The 18,580-nt window shown below is 36.5% G+C and overlaps 1 protein-coding gene across 1 annotated transcript in view; it reads left to right on the plus strand.

Moving 5' to 3' along the window:
- SACS (sacsin molecular chaperone) overlaps window positions 1–18,580 on the plus strand; it is a 57,979-nt gene that overhangs the window by 22,650 nt on the left and 16,749 nt on the right. The window contains exons 3-9 of the mRNA XM_036404158.2: window positions 150–300; window positions 3,005–3,092; window positions 6,075–6,160; window positions 8,477–8,588; window positions 9,706–9,852; window positions 11,141–12,623; window positions 15,549–15,640. Of these exons, the coding sequence (XP_036260051.1) occupies window positions 150–300; window positions 3,005–3,092; window positions 6,075–6,160; window positions 8,477–8,588; window positions 9,706–9,852; window positions 11,141–12,623; window positions 15,549–15,640 (2,159 nt within the window). The remainder of the gene's footprint in view (window positions 1–149; window positions 301–3,004; window positions 3,093–6,074; window positions 6,161–8,476; window positions 8,589–9,705; window positions 9,853–11,140; window positions 12,624–15,548; window positions 15,641–18,580) is intronic.

Below are 18,580 nucleotides of genomic sequence, written 5' to 3' on the forward strand. Positions count from 1 at the left end.
CCCATCTCTGCTCCCTGCGGTCTCCGGCGTCCGTCTCGGGCCTCCGGAGGGGGCCCAGGGGGAAGCGGGCGGGCGCCCCAGGGGGAAGCGGGCGGGCGGCGGCGGCGCGGCGAGCCTTTTCTCATCTGGTGTCTGTCCTGTCGCCGCAGGCTGGCCCGGGTGACCGTCCTCCATGACTGCCTGGGCTGCAGGACCTTCGAGCTGCCGCCGTCGGCGGCCGTGCGGGACGTGAAGAGGCGGATCGAGGCGGAGGCCGGGCTGCCTCTCGCCCAGCAGCGCCTGTGGCACCGCGGCAGAGAGGTGAGGGCCGGGCGGGGCGGCGGAACCTCCGCGGGAAGTGCCCACCCGGATGCTCCTGTGCCGTGCGTGGGCAGCAGCGCGGTGTGTGCCTGTCCTTAGGTGTTCCTCCCGTGGGAAGCACGGAGGTCGTTTGGACGACCCTCATACCGCTCTTGATGGTGCCAGCTTTTATCCTCCGAGTTTTTTTGTGGGTTTTTTTGTGGTTTTTTTTTCCTTTCTTTCCCTGAAGTTCTCCGTGTGTTTTACCCTAATTTCTTTGCGGAGTTGTTGGGGAGAGCAGAAATTAACCGGAGAGCGCTGATGTGTTTGTTCTGCCCTCCTGCCTTTCTGGTCAGTTTCAAGAGCAGAGTTGACATCACAGTGAGATGAAAGTGACAAGCTGAAAATTGAGGTCTGGGCACAGGAGAGAGTCGAATGAATGAATGAATGACCTTGTTCTGTTGAAGGCACCAGCCTGGTGTCAGTCTTTCAGTACTGCTTCCTGTGCTTCTAGCTGTGCTCTTGGGAACTGGGAACCTGGAGACCTGGTGGGATGGGATGAGTAGAGACAAGAAGGGGAGAGAGAGGAGGTTGGAAGTTAGTGTTAAATAGGGCAAGGGGATTTGCAAAGGTGTAGAGAAGTGAGGGCTCTAGGAAAACCTTATTGTGGCCTTTCTAAATGTAATGGGGGCTTATAAGAAAGATAGAAGGATACTTTCTGCCAAGGCCTGAAGTGATAGGACAAGGGACAATGGCTTTAAACCAAAGAAGGTAAGTTAAGATTGGGGACAAGGAAGAAATTTTTTTGGATGAGGGTGATAAAATACCAAAACAAGTTGCTGAGAGAAGTTGTGGATTCCCCATGACTGGAAATGTTGATAATCAGGTAGGATGGAGCTTTGAGAGACCTGATCTAGTTCCTGTTCATGGCAATGGTAGGAGGGGGAGTTGAACTACATGGTCTTCAAATGTCCCATTCCAACCCAAACCATTCTGTGAGACAAGGAAAGATACACATGTTGGTTGTATTGCTTTGGAAGCTTTTAAGAACCTGGGCAGCACGAGTTGGCTTTGAGGGCTCAGGTTTGAAGCAAACTGCTTGTGTAGTTTATCTTTTTTTGTGTGTCCTTGATTTTGTTCTCACCAGGCCTTCCCTTTTTGGAGGACAAACTCTGTATCACTTTCTAAAATTTGCTTGGAAGCAAAGATCTGACTGCCACAGAAAACTTATCTCTTGCAGGGAACAGTCAGTAAGCAGACTGTAATTGCTGTTCTGTGTGTTTGGGGTCTTTTAAATATAATACACTAGAATATATATGGGAATATTTATTCCTTACTGTAGCAAATTTGAAAATCCTTTATAAACTTTTGAACTCCTCTTTATTGGGATCAAATGATTTTAAATTTTTTTGAATAGTAGAATATTAATCTGTGAATAATTTTTTCTATTAGAACTGTTATGTGCAGTTGATAGATGTTAAGTAAAGTCCAGTATCTTTTTATTTCATAGTTCCTTACTGTATTAAACTATTCATTTGGATCTATTCAATGTCCAAGTTTCTAGTGGTGTCTTGATACAAAAATCCTACCTTAGAATATTTGGTTACTGTATCCCTTTAATGCTTGGTGATAGCTTTCAGCACTCTGTGGATTGCTTTATATTTTAGTGGTTTCAGAATACTTATAACCCAATTTTACGTCTTGAGAAAGTTCAACTCAAGTACAATATTTTTGCAGTTTTACAATAAAACTGCTGTTGTTTTAATCACTATTTAAAACTGATAAAAGTAAAAAAGAATGTAAGTTTTTTTTCTTACTAATGATGTTAAATAATGATTACGTACTCTGGACTAGGCCTGTCTTTTATTAAGTGTAGTTAGATTGTAAGCGTCTATGTCTGTGTAAACACCAACTGCTTTCTAGTGATTTGCTTTTACCCATCAAAGTGAGGAAGTAGTTCCAAAATCTACTACAAACTGAGACTAATATAATAATATAATTTCACATAATAATATTTTAGTCTAGTTTCTAATTAGTACAGTGGCCTTCTAAATCTGCATGTGTTGTTGTGTGCAGGATAACACGGGTCGTATATGAATCTTCTAGCAGCACTTGGTATATGAATGAGACACATCACATGAAACTAGAATTGCAACAAAATCTTTATGTGCTATGAATACGTAATAGTTTTCCCAATGGCTGCTAAGGAATGTGTTGCTTAGTTTGCCTCAGTTTCTCTGTAGTGTTTCTGGTGAGGCACTGGAGGCAGGATTAGGTGACTTTCAGTGGTCCTTTCAACCTTGATCATGCTGTGATGGGTCTGCATGTAGAGGTAATGGGGGATGAGGCTATCAAATTCTTCAGGGGTGTTTCTCTGACAGACTTCTGCCTCTACACAGTGTCTTTCTTGCTGCTTTGAGCTGCTATTACTTAGTTTAAGTCCCCTAGGAAATTGCATACCCAGATGTATTAGTGGAGTATACAGACTATGTACTTCCTGTATATGTTAATTTTTTTTGTGGGCATGCACCTTAGAACAATAACTGTTTTAGTTTTATGCTTCCAGAACTTCCCTGAATACAAAACTTTTTCAATTGTAGAAACAGGAGGCCATGGCTTGCTCTTAGTATGCTTCTATAGGCATTTTTTTCCACCTGATTTGTTTTGTCCTGTTATTATCAAACTGAAACTTCTGACCAAGATCTGTCTTATTTTTTTCCTTCAGTTGTCTGATGGTATCAAGATTGTGGATCTTCAGAAGTCTCAAAATCAAGTTTTTCTAGAGCTTCAGTCAAAAGGGTTGAAAGGAGGAGGTATGAAAAATATTTTCTGTTTATAAAGTGGAAGCTCAAAGCATTTTCTGATGCAATATGGAGTTAATTGAAATTTTTATCTTCTTTAAATGGGAAGCGATTATTTTTCATGTAAGTCCTAGGTTTGTCACTTGTTCTTTTCATTCTGCTCTAGAAAAATTAAACTTCTCTTTTTAAGTGCCTTGGTGTTTATTTTTTTCCTGTGATATAACGTGTAGAATTTAGGTTATTGCTATCCTTTGGAATAAATAAGACTTGCCTTTCAGTAGTGTTGTAGCTGCCTCGTGTCATATAAAATAAGCTGGATACTCGAAAACAATTCTGATACTGAAAGGATATCTTTTCAGTAACCACTAGGTAAAAAAATTATAGCACTGGTAAAAATTTCTGGATTTCTTCTGTTGTTTTTAGAGTTTTTTCTTTGATAACTTGGTTTTCTTTTGATTCTGTCTGTTATTTACATTTTTATTAAAAAAAAACCCGAAGGTCTGTCTTTTCATATAATATCTTGATAACTGAATATTTTCAGAAATGCTCTAATTAAAATCTGTCATAATTATTTTATTTGGCTGCTAACGTTAATATTCTTCTCACAATAACTTTCTCGTAAGGCAATGAAATAAATGCTAATCAGATGGCATGATGAAGAAGAAAACCCTTCTTTTCATGCAGATATTTTATTTGGTCTCTTAAAATATTGTATTTCTTAGCCTGTTCAAGGCATGTATGTACTGGATTGTGGATTTTTAGTGACAGAGGGAAGTTTGTATATTAGCCAGAAGTTCATGTTCACATTCTCTGGAACCTGAAGTGGTTAGAAAACACCTATGAAAATGGACCTCATTTCTATGACCTCATGGTTCTGATATCAAACATTTTTCTTTCTGTCATTCTTGACTGTTTGCTCTAATATTTTGCTGTGTGTAGGCTGTGGTAGATTAAATAAAAGGAGTCTTATTTTCCACCATGCAACTATATAGAGAATAAAGTGTAGTAGCCCTAAGAAATCTTCCATGGGAAAGAGAAACTGTTGCTGTATTTTTGTGCCTAGGATTGGAGATTTTCTTAGAGATTTCACTGTAAGCAATCTATGTCTAGATAAAGTGCTTAACTTTTCCTGGCCCACAGTTCTGAGGTAAGTCAATTTAAAACATCTGAAGTCTTCAGTGTTCATTCTGGAGTCTTCCAGTTCACAGATTTTTCCTTACAGCATGTGAATCAAGAAATGCCCTGAATTTCTAACTTGGAAGTGCATGGTCAATAGGACCAAGCACATGGACTGCTGAAGTACTCTGAGGATTATCCATGTCCCCTTTGTGTTCATTCATTGCTGCTATCAAATAATGCATGATCTTTTCATATGATCACAAAATAATTCATGTTGGAAGGGACATGAGAAGGTTTTTACTTCAGCCTGCTGCTCAGAGTGTGGGCAGCTCTGAGGTCAGTCTGGGTCACTTGAGGGTTGATCTGATTGAGCTTGGAAGGGAGACTGCACAGATTTCTGGGCTCCTAAGTGCTTGACTGCTCTTATAGTAGAATGAGTTTCTCCTTTAAATTTGTGGTACCAGTTTTGTGTCAAATATGACTAGCTCTAATACTGAAGAAAAATCAGTTTAGCCTTTCATAGGATGTAGTAAATAATAACCTGTAGCCAGAGTAATTGTTGTGACATACACAGAGCTCTGCTCTTAAAGAGAACAACGTCTATCTTCATTCCTATCACTGGAAAGTTATTTTTCTGCTTTTGTGGTGGTTCCCATGGTGAATGAAATGTGTTGTTTAAACACTTCCACCTGCCTGTCCAACTTAGAGAAGATCAGTTTCTTCATTTTAGGTAATGTCTGTTGATCAGTTTGCCTTATTTTGGAGATATGCATATGGCATACTGACTTTCATATACTTCTGTATACTGCAAATGTAACAGAAGTTGTGAAATACTTCACATATTCAGCTGTCCATTACAATTTCTTGCTTATTTTTTCATTGATGTTATTAAGTTACTGTAAATAAAGTTACTCAAGAAAATTTTAAAGACAAAATATTTGATGTTTTTACTTGATGCTTTTTCAGCAAATAGAACTCTTATTTGTCCCCCTTTTTCCATTTTGCTTTTTTATCCTAGTGTTTTATTTCAGAATATACATAATATGTGGGTTTGAATCTGTGTGCTTCATAAACATGTATATGCAGAAGAGAGGGAGAGAATAATTGCTTCTTAACAATTAAAAAAAAAGCTTTAAATGGGGCATCATTAGGGTCTGTTTTCCTTGTGAGGATTGTATCATTGCTATTTGTTTGAAGCCTATGTTTTAGAGGTTTGGTTTAGGGAGCTGCCCTTTAGTCTCAGACTGGAGTTTGAAATGAAGAGTATTGAAACTTTCATTTTGTGATAGACTTTTTCTCTTGGAGCAGATGTTCATAATGGTGGGACTCTTTTCTCTCCAGCATTAGGCCCTGGCAACACCAAGGCTGGCAGCAGGTCCATGGCCAGAGTATGTCAGAACAGGAAGTGTACACTAGAGCCAAAACCTTCTGTGCCTGTGCGTAGCTGTCATTAGGGATCATCACTGGCTATAAAAGAGTTAGAGCCACTGCTGCCCTGGAATACTGTCCTGCTACTTAAAAAGCAGTAGTCCTTTAGAAATTGCTACTTTTGAGCATCAAGTAATTGGAATTGTGGCATAACTGTTGCAAAGACTTAGCTCCCAGATTTATTTCATCTAGATATGAAACAGCTCATTGACGTCAACATCAAGACTGCTATTTCACCTTTTTTAATTTAAAGATTTGTAATGTAGGATTTTCACAGATGATTCTGGAAATACAAGATTTTACAATAATAGGCCTTGAGTTAATTTTAAGAAATTATTGTTTCCAGTAATTGTTTAGTATTTTTTTAAATCTGAAATTAAGTGCACAGCAGCATAATACACAGCATAATTATAATAATAATCTTTTTATTTACTTGTTTGCTTTTAGGTCGTTTTGGACAAACAACTCCACCACTTGTTGATTTTCTAAAGGATATATTAAGAAGATATCCAGAGGGAGGACAGATTCTTAAGGTAGACAATAAATAGTATTTTTAACAGTTATTTAATGTGCATGACATAACACTGAAGTTTAACACTTCCCAGCAAATCTTGTTGTTGTTTTATCTTAGATTCACTGTACTACAGAAGATATAAGTGTCCATTTCTGTGGACAAGGGAAAATGAGTTGTGTGCTTTGTGTGTTTTTTTTTTTTTTTCTTTGAGGATGGCAGTTTGTTTGTTTTTTTTTTTAAGAGCATCTGGGGTGATTAGTTGGATGTTAAACTTCTAATACAGCATACTTCATCACATGGGTGGTAGTAACTTAATTTTATTTGTGTATGGGAATACTAGGGATGGCATACTAATGGGATTTGATAGATATATATCTTATCTATCTATACATGCCTACGTCCAAAACACCCAAATACAAATTTTGACAGATGATGACAGTTCCTATCTGTTGTCTTGTTTGCAACCATGGAACTAGAACCTGATTATGCTTAGTGGGAATGCCCAAGATAAGCGTGTCTTCAACTGTTTTGGCAAATTGCCTCCTGGGTATGTTCTGAGCAGTGTCTGTATGTAGGAAGGGTGCTTACATTTTTATTAATTCTCAGTACTAGTTGCATCTGTAAAATGCATTTGAATTAAGAAGGGTTCAAATTTCCTCAATATTTTAAGCTCAAACTTTCATTCCAATATGAAGAAATAAGGAAATGTTCTTAGAAATCAGATAGGTAAATCTAAAAGTAGAAATGATGCTGTTTTTGTAGTTTACAATTTAGGGTTAACAGATTGTTAGAGAGAGATTACTACCAGGAGTTTTGCTGATACCTTAAAATTTATTTCAGTGTTTTGAATCTTCAGATACAATGGTGTTGCTGCTGAATGTAGTAGTTACCTTCTTGTGCTACAGCATGACTGCAAGTCTGACTTCATGGTGATTGCCCTACTTAGTATTTAATATTTCTGGAAACTTTAGGCTATCTTACTAGCCTAGTGTCTTCATGAAAGACTGTCATGATTGTTCTTTTAGAACAAGAACTGCATATAAATATCTTGTAAAGATTCTTTAAACATCTGTTATTTATGCTTAACTGTTGGTGTATTTCTTGCTATATCATAATACTTCAAAACTATGTAGAAGTAACAATATAATATGCATTTTAGACTGAACATACTGTCAAAAACTGCAAAATAAAAGGGTTATAATTTTGGAACCAGATATTAGGTAACAGTGAGCTTATTTTAGTCTCAACAGTACACTTGAATGCAACCTAATCTGAAATACTGATTGCTAGTTGATGCGTTTTTTAAGTAGAAATTCATCTTGCTATCAAGTCTTTTATGTATAACTGAATGAAATTAAAGTATGTGAATACATTGCATGTGATGTATCTACGTTGCTTTTCAATTCAGCTGAAATACTTGCTTATGCCAAGCTTGCACATACCCACATAAGCATACACACGTGTTTATGTGTCTGGAGCCCTGATACACTGTGATGATTCAGTGTAAATAGACCATTGTGTGAGGCTGTAATCCCCTAGGTATTTATAATCACGCTTACGTGTCTACTGTTGATGAAAACAGGACTAGATAGGCATATTTTATTAATGGTCATGTTTACAGAACTGCTTTACTGACATTTGAGTTTTCTGTAGCTCTCACCACTGGTACTACTATTTAGCAAATACTCAGTCTTAATATAAGCCTCTTTCTAGTCTGTGGGTTTCATTCAACTGTGGGCTGCTGCTCTGTTGGTTCATGACTTAGGGAGCCACTGGTCAGAACTGTTTTGCAGCCCTTTGCTGCAGGGGTGTTAGAGGCATGAGCACCATGGCCCAGGAATGGTTGTTTCATACTGTGAAATGTAAACCTCAGCCTAATTCAGTTGATGTAAAGAAGAGTGCTGTACATTACCCATTCGTGCCTCACTGTTGTTGGACACCTGTTTGTAAGGACTTACCTAACACACTTTGATAAATATAAAATTCTTTTTTCTTCTTCTCACATTTGCCTTGTTTTGAGACTTTTACAGCTCTGATTCTTAGGATAATATAGTAGTAATAGTTTGGTAGCTTATTTCTCAACTTTGTATGACTGCTTTCTTATGATATTTGAGCTCCATATTCAAATAATTTTTATGGTATTTGTCTGAATATTTGTTTATAAGAAAACCTATTCTCATGTATAAACTGGGTAAAACCATTTTGGTTGAAATGTACGAAAACAGTTATACTTGAGAAATTTGCTTGTTATTTTCTACTGTATAAGTTCAAAAGCCATTGCTAGAATATGTATTACTGCATTATACTTTGTTTTGTTTTATTTTTTCTGCCTCAGGAGCTGATACAGAATGCAGAAGATGCTGGTGCCACAGAGGTTAGGTTTCTATATGATGAAACTCAGTATGGAACAGAAACATTATGGTCAAAGGACATGGCACAATATCAGGGTAAGTATAAGTTTTATTAAATTTGGCCATTATTTTTCAATATGCATGTTGTTTGGGGTTAGCTGTCCTGGCTATGTCCCCTCTGAGCTCCTTAGCAGCCCCAGCCCACTCACTGTTTGGGCCACATGAGAAGCAGAAAAGGCCTTGGCTCTGCATAAGCCCTGCTCAGTGATAACTAAAACAGCTCTGTGTTATTGTCACTGTCTCCAGCACAAATCCAAAACACAGCCCCCAGCTACCATGAAGCCCAAGCCAGCACACCAGTTTTTAAAGTAAAAATTAATTGTGCCCTTTACATTTCAGCATTCTCCAGGCAGTTCAGTTTTCTTCCCCATCCCATTTTTCCCTTGACTGTACACCCAGCTTTGCTCTGTGTTGTCTGTATATTGCAAATCCAGCTTCTTGAAACTTTAGTTTTTTACATCATTTACTATGGCTTTGTGAGATAAAGGACAATTATGTATTTAATAATTATTATTAATATTACATTTAAAATTAGTTTTCATAGTCATCCCGAAAGGCATTCAGTTGTGATTTGAAGTTTCAATGATGGATGATCCACTACTTCTTTCTTCTGGCTTTTTTTCAGTTGTTAATCAGCCTTATTATGTCTTCTAATATGATTTTGTCTTACTTTTTAGACACAGGTTATTGTTTTATCTTGCCTTATATTCCCTTCCAGTAGAGGTGTCTTCAGACTGTGACTAGTACATTTTTGAAACATCTTTTTGATAGTCTGAACAGATTGAGTTTAAGCCTTGTGCCACATGACACTTCTTTCAGAAGTTTTGTTGTTTTCTGCTTTTTGTCCAGTTTTTCAGAATCATTCTTTTAAAATGAGGATGTAAGAATTAAATAACACATCAAAATATAAATCTAAGTACCATTTATAGAGATAAATTAATCTCATTGCTTTTGCTTTTGCATTTTGCATTTTTTTTAATTACCAGGCATAATTTGATGTCAGCTTAGAGTCATAGCTTCCCCATTAAATTTGCACATGCATATACTTCAAAGAAATGCTTTCTCAGGTCTGTGAGTTCCTTTCCTAGAAATTTTAAACATTAAATAGTTATCTTCTTCTTTCCTCTTTTTAACTCTTGCCTGTTTATTATAGGGCCAGCATTTTATGCATATAATGATGCAATTTTCACCCCTGAGGACTGGCATGGTATACAGGAAATAGCAAGAAGCAGGAAGAAGGATGATCCCCTGAAAGTTGGAAGATTTGGAATTGGCTTTAATTCAGTTTATCATATAACAGGTAATCTTAGTAGTTATTTTAAAATGAAAGTGTTAAATTTTTAAATAGTTAAATTACTTTAGCTATTCATAAACATTTAATATTTTCTCTATAACGTGTTTTAAAATTACTTCATGGCTAGATTTTCTTATGAAACATTCCTGTTTTTCTCTAATCCTATAAGGTATCTGTTTGATTTTGAAGGTTTTTGAAGATATGTCTATTAACATAATCATGTACTTAGTCCTTTACATTGAAATGAACATTTCTTTACATTGGTGTTTCAATTATACACTGCTGTTCATTTTGTAGAGGCTCATAATACAGGATAGGTATCCAAGTAGAAGTGTGAAAGTTCTACTCACTAGACCGAAAGTCTTCTGCAGGTTCTTTGGATAGTAGTGATTTTATTTATTGCTAGAAAAGATATGTAATAGATAAAGATATGTAAAAGATATGTGATAGAGGCATATGCACATTTACACTTGAAAGAGATAGAACATACTGTTTTTCAAACTCTTAATATTCAGTCTTGAAATCTGTTATTCTCCCAGAATGTTTTATTGTTGTACAGAAGAAGCATAAATAATGCTTACAGTCTCCACAGTAATAACAATGCAGGGGAAAAAAAAAGGTAAAAATTTTTACCTTGTGAAGTGAATTTGTAAGACACATGATATTTTAAAAAAATGTTTTGCCTAGCTGAGCATGAATAAAATTAATACATTCTGTCATTTGATAATTCTGCGAATTTGTGCTTTTAAACGTATAGAATTACTGTGTTCCAGCCTTCAAGATCTGCAAAGTATGAATCTAGTAGAACATACACGTAGCAAATTAGTTGTTTTTTTTTCTTGAAAATAGTGGAAACATAAAAGTATGTAGTTGAAGGAAGTTGAAAGCAACTTCCTTTTTTTCATTGTCAGTTAGAATTCAAGTGGTTGAATGAGTATTTATATATTCAGCTGCAGAATAGATGTATGCTTGTTTCTTCCCTGTTAGTAAGCACTGAATTATGTTATCAGAATCACAGAATCATGTAGGTTGTAAAAGACCTTTAAGAACATTGAATCCAACCATAAGCCTAATGGTACCAAGTCCACTAAGCCATGTCCCTAAGGGTCACATCTTCATGTCTTGTCAATACCTCCAGGGATGGTGACTCAGCCATTTCCCTGGGGATTGTACTCAATTCATCACAGTTTTAGAATATTTTATTCTTACCTTTTAAAAATTTTTTCCTCAACACTGTATTTTTAAAGTATGTTGTTTTAGGTTTATTAGTAATTGTTGGTTTTTTTGGATACAGATGTCCCTAGCATCTTCAGTGGTGACCAGATTGGAATGCTTGATCCCCATCAAACCCTCTTTGGACCTCATGAGTCAGGCCAGTGTTGGAATCTAAAAGAAGACAGCAAGGAAATAAATGAACTTACAGACCAGTTTGCACCTTTCATTGGTGTATTTGGCAGCACTAAGGAAACCTTTAAGAATGGAAACTTTCCTGGTACATTTTTTCGTTTCCCGCTTCGTCTGCAGCCTTCCCAGCTGAGCAGCAATGTTTATGACAAACAGAAGGTCTTGGAGCTGTTTGAATCCTTCAGAGCAGATGCAGACACAGTATTGCTTTTCCTGAAGAGTGTTCAGGATGTTTCATTGCACATGCGGGAAGCTGATGGAACAGAGAGGCTGGTTTTTAGAGTAACTGCCAGTGAGAACAAGGCCTTGAAACATGAAAGACCCAATTCTATCAAAATCCTGGGAACTGCAATAAATCAGTATTGTAAGGGAGTTCCAAGCAATAGCATAACATGTGTGACATACCATGTAAATATAGTTGTAGAAGATGAGAGTGTTAAGGACGCACAGAAAACATCTTGGTTAGTGTGTAATTGTGTGGGTGGTCGAGGAATGTGCACAGAACTGGATTCTTTAGCTGATGACTTGAAATTTGTTCCTACTATTGGAATAGCCATGTCTTTAGCAACTAACGAGGAGGAAAATGGAGCTGTAGCAGACTTTTCAGGAAGAGCATTTTGTTTTCTTCCTTTGCCTCCCGGTGAAGAAAGCAAAACTGGACTTCCGGTTCATGTTAGTGGTTTCTTTGGTCTCACAGACAACAGGAGGAGTATCAAATGGCGAGAGTTGGATCAGTGGAGAGATCCAGCAGCTTTGTGGAATGACCTTCTTGTGGTAAATATAGTGCCTAAGGCATATACCACCCTTATTTTGGAAGCTATCAAACGCATGGAGACTGAGAAGAGTTCAGATTTTCCATTGTCACCTGAAAGAATTTATAGGTTATGGCCTGATGAGAATAAAATCAGGGTACCCTGGAAACCAATAGTAGTACCTCTCTTTAAAGACCTGCTCCAGCATACAGTTATTTACTCAGTGAGTAATCAGTGGATAAAGGTGGAACAGGTGCACTTTTCTGAAATGGATGAGAGTTTGGAGTACACGCAGTCTGTTCTCAACTACCTCCAGAATTCAGGGAAGCAGATTGCTAAGGTACCAGCAAATATTGCTAGTGCAGTGCATCTTACTCTTTCTGCTGCTAAAGCTGTGAAAAAAGTGACTCCTGCTGTAGTGCGGCAAGTCCTAAGGAAATCTGGGCACAGTGGACCTGCTGAAGAAAAGCTTCATCTTTTAGAATTTGTGCTTTCTGATGGAGTCTACAGTGAACTAATTGGATTGGAGCTTTTGCCTTTACAGAATGGGAATTTTATTCCTTTTTCCTCATCCGTGTCAGAACAGGATATAGTTTACATAACCTCAGAAGAATATCCCAGGTATGCTTAATATTTGTAATGCTGTGGGGAGGGTTTTTGCCAGGTTTTATCTTTTTTTTATATTTATATGTTAAAACAGAGCTTCAGACTCCTTTGCTTGTCAACAAACAAGGTATGCAGCAGCCTGTATTGTGGTGAAATAAGGCATAGATAGAACTCAATTTTCTGTATATATGTATATATCTGTGTGCATATGCCTAATTTGAAAAGTTTGACACCCATTTGCCATTAACCCTTTATAAAAGCATTGCACGATCTACGCTTTAAGAGAATACCTCAGGGTACAATTCCAGTTCATTTTCTTTTTAGAATTACAAATAGGAGGAGATTAGCAACATGCATACTAGGAAGTTCATTAAATTTGATAATGCTAAGGGCTTTTATTAAACTTAAGCCTTGAGATTATGTCTGGCTTTTACTTTTTATCACAACGCTTAATTTCAGTGAGGTAGTACTGAAAACTGGTTTCAGGAAATAAGCAGATACTATGATGAGCTGTCTTTTGCATCTGCTCTCCCTTTGCTCTCTCCAGTCCCTCTCCAATTAGTTTTTCTTCCTTGCTTATTTCCCAGCTGCATCAGTGCTCCAGTTTGGTTCTCATTTCATCAGCCACCAGAGCTTGCACTGACCCTGGGGAGGGGATAGCAAAGGGCAGGCTAGCTGGAATGAATGAGCTTGGGGCCACTGGGGAGAAAGCATGACTACTGCTTTTTATGTCCGTACTGGATTATGCATGTATTAAATACTTGTTAAATCTGGACCATTCTGCACACATTGTCTAAAGACATAAGGCTTGAAATCACTCAGATACACCAGATGTTTCCTCTTAAAAAGTGCTACCCCTATGCATGATTACAATGAGCCCTCCTTCTCCTTTGCCTCAGAATTCCACTAATGTCCAGACCCTCAACTTGAGAGGATGTGACACTTGGCATATGTTTTGTTGCTTTTACTGCTCTATGGACGGTTTAAAAGGGAAGAAGAGGTGGGTTGGGGTGTGCCCATATAGGTATTATTAAAGTAAAAAGTGCTTCAAGTGAGGTCCTTATGTAAATTGTGTTTTGACTATACATATAGACAGCCAATCTTAAAGAAGAGTAGTTGGATGCAAGTAACTTTTCTTCTTATGTTTCTTGAAAACAATTTGCATATCTTCAAGCCTGCTGCTGTTCTATTTTTGCTATATTCTAAACAGAATCACAGAATGGGTCAGGTTGGAAGGGACCTCAGGGGGTCACCTGGTCCAACCTCCCAGCTCAAGCAGGGCCATCCCAGAGCACATGGCATAGGGTTGTGTCCAGATGGTTCTTGAGTATCTCCAGTGAGGAAGGCTCCACAACTTCTCTGGGCAATCAGTACTCATTCCAGTACTAGGTCGTTGCACAGTGCAGAAGTTCTTCCTCATACTCAGCTGGAAATTCCTGTGCATCAGTTTCTGCCCATTGCCTCTTGTCCTATTGCCTGAATCCTTGGCACCATAAAAAAGAGCCTGGCTCCACCCTCATGTCACCCTCCCTTCAGATACATACAGACATGGATGAGGTCCTCTCTCAGCTGTCTCCTCTTGAGGCTCATGAGGCCCAGCTTCCTCAGCCTTTCCTCATAAGAGAGCTACTCCAATGCCTTGATCATCTTTGTAGCCCTCTGCTGGACCCACTCCAGGAGCTCCATAAATTTAAACCCATATACAAAGACCCATAATCTTTTTTTGTTCTAAATGATTCAGATTATTTGTCAAGGGATTAAAGCTACTTGGGGCTTATGATTCTAGTGTCTTTTTCTTAAAAAAAAGTTTTTTAGCATCTACTGTGAGATTATTTATCTTTTGTTGTTCTTTCATTTTGTTAATCCTTCCAGAAGCTCAGCAAGTATATTAATACAGAAAACATTCCCATGATGAGAATAACAAATTAGAGCCCTGCTTCAGACTAGTCATAAGATACTTTTTTTGAAACTTAAGGATACCAATATTTCTTATTCAGTTCATGCTCCATTGGTAATTGACCTGGTTTGATTAGCCTTGTGAAAGTGATACAAAAGCATATTTTAACAGGCATAAAGCTCCTTGCTAGTGGTGATGAAACAGGAATTTCAAATAGTAATGCTTTCTTTGCCTCTATTCTTGCCTACATCAAGTATCTTTAATTCTAATGTTTTAAGTATGATAAATTATGCATGTTAGATGTTTCAAAACCCTTTCAGTTCAGGAGATTGGTTCTTATTCAAATTTGGAGCCTGCTAAGAAGGTAAAATGAGCTCTTTGAAATTTTCTTTCTACTAACTGTGGAAGAACAAGATTCTGTGTTGGTTTATGTCTAATGAACACACCTGCAATCAGAATTAAACTGGATATTTATTTTTGATTTCACAAAGACCAAAGCCCTGAAAGCTGATTTAGTTTTAAGTGCCAAAGTAAGAGATGGGGAGGATGAGACTGACTCTTGGCACAATAATTTTAAGTATTGACCGCAGATCTTCTGAAATCTGCAGATCTTTTCAAATCCACAGGTCTGTGTGACATTCTAGAATTATGTGTTGTAGTTTATGTAAACTTTTCAAGCAGAATTCTGAGACATAGAATAGTAGGTGCTATTTTTTTTTTGTTAGAGTACAAATAGGTGAAAGTAGTTTTTTAATCCCAGTTTTTCTATCAAAGAAAACTTCCTTAGACTTGCTTTGAAAAGTAGTTGGAAAAAGTACTTTCTTACTACTCTCTGCTTCTAAATGTATAGCTTTTTTATTTGTCAGAAAATACTCATTGAAAGCCCTAGTCTGCATATGCACGATTGCTTTGCATGCTACTCTGTTCTAACATGATGGTTACCAAGCTGGTGATGTCTATACAGTAACACAATTAAATGAGGCTTTGCTTAAGTGTGGGGGGCCTTTTTTTTATTCTTTTTCTCTTTTTTCATGGTGTGCTAGATCACTCTTTCCTGGCCTGGAGGGAAGGTTACTCTCTGATGACCTGAAGCCTGAGGTCCTTGCTTCTTTGAAAGAAGCCGCCAAAAGCCGAGGTAATGTGTCTTTTGTATTTTCTTACAGAACTTTTAATGGTTCAAGCAGACTAGCTCTAATCCCAAGTTTAAAGTAATGTCTCTGGAAGTTGACTTCCCATAAATAAGACAGTAATCTAAAAAAAACCCATTAAGATATGATAGACTTCATTGAATAATTGAAATGACACAAATGAAAATTATAAATGAAAATTATAAATGAACAAAAAGGCAAAGGAAGAAAGATTAAAATTTGTGATAACATTTAGTAAAATGTATTCAAGGATGAAGAATTTTATTCAAATAGTATTCTTCCACCTAAGACAGTCTTAATTCTGTTTTATATTTATAGTATTTGCATATGCAATAGGTGTGGCATGGTTTCAGTACTGTGGATCATCTTTTAACTCTCAGTTGCAAGTGATCACTTCAGTACATTTGTTTTAAACCAGGTTAAATCAGTTTAAGCATCTAGCTCATGAATACTGTAGATCAAATAATTTCATCATGTGTTCCCTGATTCTTAATTCATGGTTTATGGTTATGTCAGTGTGGACCTACTGAAATACTCCCAGTCATGATCAAAAGACATGGTGAAGGAGTTTGTTCTATCTATAGATAAGATATGTCTATGTTTAACTGTCTTCATAATTTTTTTTCTGGTACCTATTCTTCTCAAAGTTTATCTGCACTTACCTTTCCACCCTTGTGTTTACCATTTGATTGAGAAATTTGAAGCCTAAATCTCAGAAATATTTTCATGTAAACACAATTCACAAATCAAGCCACTTTTTAGTTCACCATATATTAATACTATTTAAAAGTAAGTGGTTCTTCAATGTCTAGAAAATGTACTTTTCAGGAAAAGATTCTTGTATCTTTTTTTGTTTTCAATTACTTGATTCATCAGAATTCTTTCTTAGTCTCACGATGTTATTCACAGTCTTGATTTGTTTTTCTTTCTATCCTTTATTATGATCTTCAGTCATTTAGTCCCTGTTTCTTCTATGTTTTGACCTTTTTTCCTCTTCGATCCTTTAAATCTTTCCTCTTTATTATTCTTTTGTTGAGTTCTAAGGCTCCTCCTTTCTCCATGTTTTGATCATTCCTTCATTATCAAACACAAAAGAAAAATAAGGTAATCCTGAGGCAAGATGATAAATTTTTAAACTATAGCAAAGCACCTAGGAAAAAATAAAATAATCTATTAACTTTTTGCATAGAGTAAAACATGTAAATATTTAATATAAAATGTATTGAATACATTAAATCCATGACTTTATTGAATATGAAGGACATCAAGTTTGAAATTATTACAAAGAAAACCCTTTTTTTAAAAAGCAGAATTTTCAAAGTCCTATCAGCATATTACATGATGGATGCTGTGTCTGTTAATGCACTAGAATATGCTTAATTTTTTTTTTCTCTACTGTTAATTTCCCTCCATGCTATTTTTAAGCAGGATGTAAAGTACAGGGAATGTTTGTGATCTAGTATAGAACCAAAAGGAGCTACTGTTTAATAGTACCTTTTAAGGAATGGATATATAAGTATCAAGACAACGACAGTGAGTTAGATGGATGAAGGTTTCCTGTAAGACAGCAATGTTAGTATTGAAAAATGGCTGTTCTGTGTGATGAAACCTTGAGCTGATTTTTGAAATGTACTTTCCTAGACAATTTCCTCTGAGTGAATGTCACAAAGCGGTCTAAAAGCAGGCTTAAATTAAAAAACAGAGCAAAACAACCAAAACAAAATACAGTATGTGCTTGAATACATCTTAAACAGAAAACACAGAGGTGACAGAAACAGAAAAACCCCTGTATGTTATTAAACCAGTCCCTTGCTGAGTTCTAGGACATTTCTTCCCTTGCAGGCTTGGTCTCAGAACTGCAATGAAGTATTTCTACTCCTTTTAGTTACTGGGGAAATTCTGGGTCACATTTAAGTCTTGCTTTTTATTGCATTTAAGTCTCTCTCTTATTCTGGCAATTTGGATGATATTTTTCTAGGGACTTGTTCTTGGTAGTATGCCTCCCATTCATTAGAAGAATATATTTTTGTAAATAAATATGGCAAATATTCTTCTAAATGTTCTCAGAATTATTAAATAGTATTAGATAATCCTTTACAAGATTAAGGTGTCCTACTTTTCATTCTTCCTCCTCATAAATTAGTCTTCACTCAATGATTCTGCGTAATTGTACAACTGCACTACCATAAAATTTGTATGTAACTATAAATAATAAGTATTAGAGGGGGTTTTGACAGGTGTAGAAATCTTAATCTGTCAAAAATTTTATTTATGTAGCTGTAGAAATTACATCAGAGAGATTTCTGCTACAATTGTAGAAATAGAAACTTTTTATAATATTTCTTTGAGATGGGATGCAATTGTTTTTATTGTGCTGTTCAAAGGCAAACAGATCTGACTTTTACTCTCCTAAAATGTGAACTGTATTTGTCTAGTTAGTAACTGTTTCTATACTTAGTGTCTTAATATGTAGTTCACAGGCTGTTTTCTAAAAATGGATTTGATTATATTCTAGCCCAACAGCTTCTGTGGGGATTTTCAGGTATGGTTATTAATTGAAGATGTACTGGTTTGGATTGAAGCTTGATATTTGTGTGAATTTGGTGATTAGCTTTTCTCATTGCCCCAGCTTTCTTGTAAAAAAACTTGCCAAATAGTGCTGCCAAGACATAACAACTAACATAATTAGAAAAATATTTCTAAATACAGTTGAGGGGAAAATGCATATTGATGAAGAAAACCTTGTGATTATGTTACATGGAAATTATCAATATCTTTGTTGGTTTATTTATATATATTTAATAATTTTACCTGCAGGAAGATTTCTAGTCTTTCTAGAAAGAGGAGGTAATCCTCCTCTTTTTTAAAACCCATATTTTTAACTTCTCAAATTAAAACAATGGGGTTTAAGTTGAGCTTTTAAGTAG

Source organism: Molothrus ater, chromosome 2 (assembly GCF_012460135.2).
Source record: "Molothrus ater isolate BHLD 08-10-18 breed brown headed cowbird chromosome 2, BPBGC_Mater_1.1, whole genome shotgun sequence".
NCBI lineage: Eukaryota > Metazoa > Chordata > Aves > Passeriformes > Icteridae > Molothrus > Molothrus ater.